Source organism: Elephantulus edwardii, unplaced genomic scaffold (assembly GCF_000299155.1).
Source record: "Elephantulus edwardii isolate Elephantulus edwardi_28Jun2011 unplaced genomic scaffold, EleEdw1.0 scaffold00032, whole genome shotgun sequence".
Lineage (NCBI taxonomy): Eukaryota > Metazoa > Chordata > Mammalia > Macroscelidea > Macroscelididae > Elephantulus > Elephantulus edwardii.
This window is the reverse complement of record NW_006399782.1, coordinates 21,999,086-22,008,717: the sequence shown is the minus strand read 5'-3', so window position 1 is coordinate 22,008,717 and position 9,632 is coordinate 21,999,086. Positions and strand designations below refer to the sequence as shown.

At 36.8% G+C, this 9,632-nt stretch overlaps 1 protein-coding gene across 1 annotated transcript in view; it reads left to right on the top strand.

Moving 5' to 3' along the window:
- ATP6V1A (ATPase, H+ transporting, lysosomal 70kDa, V1 subunit A) overlaps positions 1 to 9,632 on the top strand; it is a 40,598-nt gene that overhangs the window by 10,791 nt on the left and 20,175 nt on the right. Inside the window, exons 5-7 of the mRNA XM_006884277.1 lie at positions 2,614 to 2,765; positions 7,294 to 7,456; positions 7,985 to 8,093. Coding sequence (XP_006884339.1) covers positions 2,614 to 2,765; positions 7,294 to 7,456; positions 7,985 to 8,093 — 424 coding nt within the window. The remainder of the gene's footprint in view (positions 1 to 2,613; positions 2,766 to 7,293; positions 7,457 to 7,984; positions 8,094 to 9,632) is intronic.

Genomic DNA, 9,632 nt, shown 5'->3' with positions numbered 1-9,632 from the left:
AAAAAAAAAATCAACAAAAAAACCAGGACTGATATGGGGGTTGAGGGGAGACTGAGAAAGATGGGATAAATTATGTGTGCTACATTGAAACAAATGAGGGAGATAACTGTTTAAAAGAGATTTATGAAAAAAGTTGCATATGAAAAACAAAAAAGGGATTTATGATTAGATATTATTGTCATGACAGGAGTCCAGAATGAAGGCTGAATAATGGAGTGGAGTTTGGGAGTAGGATTGTATAACAAAGAATTTTTCTTTTACTTTTCAAAGAGAAGAGTGAACTGGGAGATAGGGGTGGGTAGGGAGAAAAGTGCAACAGTGAATGAATGGAAATCCAAAGTTTCTGTAAACTTTCATTAAAATTAATAAAAAAGAGAAAAAGGAAAAAAAAAAAAACAACACAAAAACAAAACAGCTTCCATACCTGCAGTCTCAGGATTCATTCCCCGACTGGTCTGGTTCTCTGGGAGAATCTTCAGTGAATCACCAAACCCAACAAAGAGGAGTGAGGGAACTGATGGAAGAAGGACCTGTTGTTGTAAGAAATCACAGTTATTACAGCAAATTGATTAAACTGTTGACTCCACACTTCTTATAACTGGTCTAATCTTAGCAGAATAAATTATGAATACTCTGCCCATGTGAATCAGGCAGTCATATGACTTACCATGGTAAGAATGACAAATTGAAGAATGATGTCGCATTCATTATCAAGAAACTGTTGTCCTAACAGAGCAAGGGAACTCTGCATGGTTTAAAATCAGGAAGGGTGTGCGTCAGGGATGTATTCTTTTTCCATACCTATTTAATCTGTATACTGAGCAAATAATTCGTGAAACTGGACTCTGAACAAGAATGTGGCAACAAGACTGGATGAAGACACATCAGCATCCTGAGTAATGCTGATGACCCAGCTTTGCTTGCTCACAGTGAAGAGGACTTGAAATGCTTGTTATAAAAGATAAGGACTACAGCTTTTGGTATGGATTATATCCCAACATAAAAAAAAAAGTCCTCACCATTGGGCCAATAGGCAACATTATGATAGATGAAGAAAGGGTTGAAGTTGTCCATGGTTTCATCTTGCTTAGATCAACAGTCAGCACCCATGGTAACAGCATTCGGGATCAGGAGACATAGTGCATTCACCAAGTCTGCTGTCTGAGACCTCTCCAAAATATTGAACATCAGTGATATCAGTTTGAAGGATAAGGTGTGCCTGCTTCCGACCATGGTCTTTTCAATCATTTGCTATACATCTGAGAGCAATACAGTGAATAAGGATGACAGAGAATTGATGACTTTAGAATTGTGGTCTGCCAAAAGAACAAACAAATATGTCTTAGAAAAAGTGTAGCCAAAGTGCTCCTTGGAGGTAGAGATGGTGAAGCTTCATCTCACATACTTTGGGCATGTTGTAGGAGATACTATTCCTCAGAGAGGGACATCATGCTTGTAAAGATAGAGGGTCAGCGAGAGAGGATAGCTCCCCAATGAGATAGATTGACATAGTGACTGCAGCAGTAAGGTCAAGTGTGTTAGAGATGTGAAGATCCATAAGACAGGACAGGAGTCAGGTCTGTTGTTCATGGGGCTGCAGTGAATCATACTCAGCTTGATGGCATCTTGTGACAACAAGTAATGATACTCCACAATGTTGAGAAACCAGATAGCTGCAAAAGGATTAAGGGTGGAAGGCAATACAACCCAGATCTGATGTAAGAGAATTTACCTAAGATGTGTACTGTCAGATTTTTAATCTTATTAGAGGTAAAAAAGGGGGAGCAGAGTGAGCCTGGGTGAAGTGTGAACCCAAATCCCAAGAAGAAATTGCCAGGAGTGGCTTGCATCCTTGTGGGCCTGGGTCCCTGTGCTCAGAAATTCCTTGACACTAGGGAAGGCCAAGACACAGAGATATCCAAGGAATGCTGTGTCTCCAGATACCAAAGCAAATGGGATATTTTCACCATAATTGACCCTAAGAGAGCCTTCCTCTAGAGCTGATATACTGAAGTTGGACTTCTAGCCTTCAAAACTATAAGGGAATAAATTTCTCCTTGTTAAAACCAACCACTTGTGGTAGTTATAGTATCACTCATTCATTAAGACACTGCTGTATGGAGAAACCACCCCAAAACGGACAATTCAAATTCATCTGTCAGCAAAATAGAGATGGCACATGGTTCCACCCTGACACATGTGATTATCATGAGTCAGAATTTGTCAGCAACTGGTTATAATCCGTGCGTGATGCACAGAGTTAAGGTTGGAAGTTTGAGTCTACTCAGAAACGTGTTGGAAGGAAGGCCTGGTCATCTACTACCAAAAACCAGCCTTTGGAAACCTCACAGAGCACAGTCCTATTCTGACATGCAGGAAGTTACCATGAGTTAGAACTGACTGAACAACTGATTTTTGGTATGGATGGACTTTGAAATTATTTTAATCATAACAAATGTACTTCCTTTAAAAATGAATATGAATATGAAAGTCTAAAAAAATGAAAAATCTCTTACACAAGGAATCATTACTACTTTTTGTTCACTTTGATTTTTTCCATATGCTGTGCTAACTGATTTGACTTTACTTAAAATTTTGCTGCATATTTTATAGGATGTTGTCTTGGAGCTTGAATTTGAAGGTGCCAAGGAAAAGTTCAGCATGGTCCAAGTTTGGCCTGTTCGGCAAGTTCGGCCTGTCACTGAGAAGCTGCCAGCCAATCATCCTTTGCTGACTGGCCAGAGAGTCCTTGATGCTCTTTTCCCGTAAGCTTGGGCTGTACCTCCGGGTTTCCTCTCAGACACTGCTTGTGCTTGCCTTTTTGTTTCTTAATAGATATGGGTTTTATACATTTAATCTTACAATAAAATTTATGTAGAGAAATCTAAGTGAATGGAATACATTCCTTTGTCAAGGTGCTGGAGAAAATGTGTATTTTACAGTTATAAGAAAGAGTGGATTCTTTTTGAAGCTTTTTAAGAAATGAGTGTTTCCCAAAGAAAGTAGTCCATCCTGAAAATACAAACATCTTTCTTAACATTCTCCTGGAACTTAATGGATCGGTATCTCTATAAATTGATGATTTCCTGTATTAGTGGCCTCTGTAAACTCCCATGCAATCTTTCTTAATTCTCAAAATGCTCTCTTTCTTTGGGTTAGCAGCGCAACTCCCTGTACCCTGCACCATCAGAGCTCCATCTGTCTTGCTTTACTTTAGAACAGATGCCTTTATTCTTTAATTCACTAGAAAGGCTGAAGGTCTAGGACAGGCACTTCTTCAGTCTGACCACTAAACACATTCAAAGTCCCACACTTCACACAACTTTGTACCCTTTCAAACTTGCTTCCTAATTTTTTCTTAAGATCTCTGTTTCTTTTACTCTAAATTCTCATCAGTTAGCACTTGCACTTCCATCTCTACCCAGCTTAACTCAGTAGTCTTTTATGACCAATACTTGCTGTTGTATTCATTCTTACTCTTTTCATTTACTGGCTGCTGTCAGTTAAACTACACTGTCCCTACTGAAAAAATCCAGTAGTCAGTATAATTTATTAACCTAACTTCATACTGTCTTTCTGATTTCTCTAATTATCACACTCTCCTGTCTTCTCTTGCTTTAGATTTCTGATCCCATTTCCTGCTCTTTGTTATCAGATGACTTTCTTCCTTCATAGAGAAATATGAGTCCATCAGATTTGTTTCTCTTCTTGCTCCTAGCCTAGACTTCCATTCATCCCTTCTCCTGTTTCTCTTTCTGGCACTTATTCTGCCCCATATCTCCTCTAGGATCTCTTTTGATCAGTTATCTCCCTTCTGTTATATCCTCCTCTCAGGAAGCTCTGGGGGCTTAAGGGTAAGGATCTGTTGGGAACAGGTATGAATCATTCAGCTGCTGTGTGGGAGAAAGATGGACAGTCTCCTCCCATGCGATTTACTGGATCTGAAAACCCACTGCAGGGTCCGTAATGAGTTGTGTGTGTGGTGTGTGTGTGTGTGTATGTGGACCATCAAATTGGATCTGACTGGTACAGGAGGAGATTGTCCCTCCTTCTCTAGCAGAGCATCTGGTGGATTCGAACCGCACACCTCTGGAATTGCAGTGCAGCTTCTTGCTACAAGGCCAGCAGAGCTAGCCAAGTAACGAGTCATTTTGATTCCACAGTACCTAACAAGAACTGTATGCAGCCTCAAGCCTCCTTCCTTTGCCACCTATCACTTTCCTTCACAGCCTAAGCTCCTGAGAGTGTAAATGAGTTGTCTACACTTCTCACAGTCTAGTTCCTGTACTCTACCCTTGACTTCACCACTCACTTAACTACTCTCACTAACATCATACTGATAAGTAAATTTGAATTTAATACCTTCATTTTGGTCTTAATACTTAAAACTTTGGATATTGTTTTCCATTTTTTCCTTCTTGGAACCCCCTCTTAATTTCTCCTTTCCCTGGTTGGTTTTTTGTCCATATACTTTGTCAAAGGCTCCTTCTTCGAACTGGGGTTGGGGGGAGAGGGCTGGGCTGGTAGAGAAGTGCAGCAATGAATGAATGGAAATCCAAATTCTCTGTAAATGTTCATTAAAATTATTTTTAAAAGTAAAAAAAAATAATAAAAAGAAAGAAAAAAAAAGGCTCCTTCTTCCGTAAGCTTTGCTATTGCTTGGAGTTTATCCCTCTTCCGGCTTATCTTCTCATTCTGTATAGTATTGTCTGTGTAGATCACATCATCTAATCTCATGGCCTAAGTATTCATCTACATATGATAATTTTAAAATCTGTATATTTATCCCAAGTACTTCTTTTTTCCTCAATATTTCATATCATATCCATATTCATATACCCATTTTCAATTATACCTCTGCTTTTTAATGTCTTCAGTATAAGTATGTATATAAAATTTATATAAATTTATATAAAATTACAGCCATCCTTTTAATATCTACGCCTATCTTTCTTCAAACCCTTTTAATTTGTATTTGTCTCAATATCGTTATCCATTCAGGAGATGCTAATCTAGAAGTCATGGTTTTTATCAAGGATCATTCTTACATTTCACATCACCAAGTGGTTTTTGGTTTTTTTTCCCCCTTTTAATTCTAATGAAAGTTTACAGAGACTTTGGATTTCCATTTATTTTTTGTTGCACTTTTCTCCCTGCCCACACCGTCCCCAAATTCGCTATTTTCTTTGAAAAGTAAAAAATTCTTATATTGTTATACAGTCCCTTCCATCACCAAGTGTTCTTATTGTTTACTATTCCCTAAATTGTTTTCACTTATATCTCTCATCTTTATTCTATTACTTTAATTAAAGCTCTTACACTAATTCCTGGAATAACTACATTAAATCAGACTTCCTGTCATCACTCTTGTCCTCTTTTTTTTAATTTTCCCTTTTTTCTTTCCCTCTGTTTTTTGAGTGGAAGTTTATAGGATGATTAGCTTTTCATTAATTATTTATGTACATTTTGTTTCTTAACATTGGTAGAGTCCCCTCAAAAGGAGAGCATTCTTCTCACTTCTTTCCTGGGTTTCTCATTTCCATTTGTCCCTCCTTCATATCCCTTTCTGCCTTTTGAACTTTATTTTGTGGCATTACTACCCTTCTGGTCTTTTACAGCTGATTGTACTGAGGATGACTTCTTCCTTGGAGGTGGCATTTGCCTTATAGGCCTGTCTAATGTTGGACTGAAAGTTGATCCCCAGGTTGACTTCATTTCCAAGCTTAAACGGTGTGAAAAAAGGCCACAGTTTCACAAGCCCTAGTTCTCAATATTGTTTTAGCCATCTAACTGTAGTTACTTCCTTATATTTAGTCTTCTAGACAGTTCAGGGTCCTCAAGTCTTCAGTTTGAATGCATTTTCTTGCCCTCAGATCCTTGGGCACATTGTTCTTGCTGCTTGAAGTGTTATTTTCCTGCCTCTCTTCTTTGTGTGGCTAATTGATCTTCCCTTTCAGGTCTTAGCTTTCAGGAAGTATTGACTAACCTTAGTCTACTCCTATTTAGAAAAAAAGATTAAGACCTTCAACAAAATGGATTGGCACAGTAGCTGTAACAAAGGCTTTAAACAGAGCAACAGTTGTGAGGATGGCATGGGGCCGGGCAGTGTTTCATTTTATTATGGGGTCACCGTAAGTGACCCAGCAGCAATTCCTGTGTGCTCTCGTGGCAGTTTTTTTTTGCTGTCTATGAGAGCAGTTTGGAGTTGAGTTATTCAACTTCCAAACTGTGTCATGTCTGATTCTACCATCACTTCTGTGCCCATGCTTAAAAGTGATTTAATGGAAGTATACAAACTTATACAATCAGTGAAACACGTCTTCTTGTCTGTCATACTCAGATTTGGAGGAGAAAAGCTTTTAATTTGTGTTAGTTTTATTGTGAAGCTAAAGGTTATACTGTAGTTAAAAAATACAATGTTTCTGTGAGTTTTTGTGAAAACACAGGATTTTACAAAGATATTCTCTTTATATTCTATTCCTCCCACCCTGGGTCCCTCCTACACACAGACACATATTCTGTATGCATGTGTTGAGTATTTTACTCTGTGGCTACTTTTTAGGGAAAATTTAAAAGTGTCTGCTAAATTGTACTATAAACTGGTTTACTCACCAGTGTAACCACTGAAATATGAGCTGTGAGCATAGGAAAACATAGATATCATGTTACTTTTGTATGTCTTATATCTCTGAGCAAAGTTTTCGGTATCCAGGAAGTACTTAATAAATTACTGAATGGATAAAAGAGAATTAATTAGCACCTTAACAGAACTGTGTTTATTAACTTTCATAGCAAATCTATGAATTTGTTAGCTCTAATACTTCGCCAAACCCCGAGGAGTTAATTTTTAAAAAAACTTTATATTTTCCTTTCTCTTTTAGTTTTAATTTCTACTTTGTCCTTTCATGACTTTGTAAGAATTTAAAATGTCATTTATACTATTCAGTGCATCTTATAAGTTGTTTTGCTTTCCTCTTCCTCTCTAGGTACTTAATGGAATGTACTTTTACTTTTCAGTCATCAAAAATAATAACGATGATTATCACAAACGCATACACACATGTGCAGATTAGAGGGAGTAATTTTTATATCTTTTTATGTCTCTGTGTGTATGTATATATATAAGTTTATAAAAAGAAAACACTTTTAAACAAACAAACATATACCCAAGAAAGCACTTTGAATTACATACATAACTCAATGTGTTTGTTTTCTGCAACTGCTATTTCTGGTCGGTTATGCCATTTATTTATGGACAGGTTAAGTAACCCAGACTCTGTTTGCTTTGTTTAGGTGTGTCCAGGGAGGAACTACTGCTATCCCTGGGGCTTTTGGCTGTGGGAAGACGGTGATTTCACAGTCTCTATCCAAGTATTCCAACAGTGATGTTATCATCTATGTAGGATGTGGTGAAAGAGGAAATGAGATGTCTGAAGTCCTTCGGGACTTCCCGGAGGTCAGTGTATATAAAGTTTCAAATGAAGGCCTGGAAAAAGTACTACTAATCAGCTTTCATTAGCAATTAATACAGCTTTGTGTTGAGTTATAAACGGTGCTTTTATTTGCCAAGAATCTTTTAAAGAATTTTCTAGTTATATTTGTGATTATGTGTTTATAGTCAAGAAAGAGAAACAAAGTCGAACACTTTGTGTCTGTGGTCAGTGGATTTCAGCTATTGGTAGAAAGCAAAAATAAGGCAAAACATTCAGAGATTCTTATCTTTAAGAAACATTAAAATAATTTACATGCTCTTTGTAGATCTACCAGCTTACTGTATTAAGAATCTCTTTTTGTAAAAGAATGAATTTTAAATGTGACATGGAAGTTACATGCTATCTTGGTAGCACCATTGGACAGGAAGGAGAGATTGGAGTTAGAGGAACTGTTCACTTTGGAAACAGACTATGAGATAGTAAACATGAACAGTGGCTAAAATGTTACACTTTAAAATCAGAGAATCATTAAATAGATTGTTTGTCTCTAGCTCACAATGGAAGTCGATGGTAAGGTAGAGTCTATTATGAAGAGGACAGCTTTGGTAGCAAATACGTCCAACATGCCTGTTGCTGCCAGAGAAGCCTCTATTTATACTGGTGAGTATGTCATTTGGAATAAAGCAGTTAACATTTGCTCTTAAGTTTAAAACTAGCATCAAACTTTTTCTTTTCCAAAGAACTTTTCTTTTATTCTAAAATATTTTATTATATACAATCACATTCCTAGTTTTAAAATTTCTTGAATAACTGGTTTACATTTTTGTGATGAAAATAAAAACAGCAGTACTAGAGAATTCATGCCATGAAACATGAGTGAGAATATTTAAAAAAGGTTTATAGAGAAAAACCTTCCTCTTTTGTCTGTCTTTCAGTTTCCTTTTTTTGTAGCTTAATGCTGTTAGTAGTTCCAAGCGTACCCTTCCAGAAGGGAGTCTAGATATAGATAAACTTGTACTTTTTTTTTCTTTAAGTACAAATAATAGCATATTTTTTAAAAATTCTTTTCATTTCTAAAGGTTTTTACTCCTATCTAGAGTATAAGTCAATAGAAGACGTGTATAGGGCTGCCTAATTTTTTTTTAATTGTGGTGATATGCTAAAACATATACTTTCTCAACAGTTTCTACATGTGTAATTCAGTAACATCGATTACATTCTTCAAGTAGTACAATCATTTTCACTGTCTGTTCCAATGAGTAACAGCACTATTAACATAAACTCAGTGGGCCTCTCCACCCATCACTCCTTGTAACCACTAATTAGGGTTTCTACGTATTTACTTATTTCAGATAAATGAGATCATAAAGTATTTGTCTTGTTGTAATTGACTTATTTTGCTCAGCATGACAGTGTCAGGGTTCAGCAGTATTGTGGCATGCATCAGGACTTCGTTCTTCTTTATACCTAATTGGTATTCTATTGTACTGTCTCAATCTATGACCATGCCTTTTATTTAGGAAAATTTTTACAATTTTATCTGAAAGTTCTCTATTGTATCCTCTTCAAGCAAACTGACTGGACATACTGGATCTCCTTTATCTGCATTCAAATATATATAATTTCCTCTCCATTACTTTTCCTTTGGCTTTTGTCCATTAACAGTTTTCTTTTATTCTTTGTGCTGCTTTTAATGCAAACTTCCATTTTTCTTAGAGTTTTTTTCTTCCATCTCCTTTCTGAGTTTTTCATTTCTCTTGTCCTGCTATGTTGTTTGTTACATTCCATCGAGTTAACCAGAACTCAGCACGACCCTATGAACAACAGATCTAAACCAGCTCTTTGCTGCACTCTCATCGAGACTTTTGCATTATCTGGGCCTCTGGCTGAACTCAACTGTCAGTCCATCTTATTGAAAGCTTCTCTGTTTTCATTGACCCTTTACTTTTCCCACTTGGATGTACTTTTCTAAGGACTGTCTCCTTTTGACAACATGCCAAAGTATATGAAATGAAGTTTCACCTTACTTCCTGGGGTCACCCAGGTTGTAGTTTCTTTAAGACTGTTTTGTTTGTTCTTTTGGCAGTCCATGGAATATTCAGTACTCTTTGCCAACACCACAGTTCAGAGGCATCAATTCCTTGGTCATCATTATTCATTGTCCAACTTTCAAATGCATAAGAAATAATGACAAATATT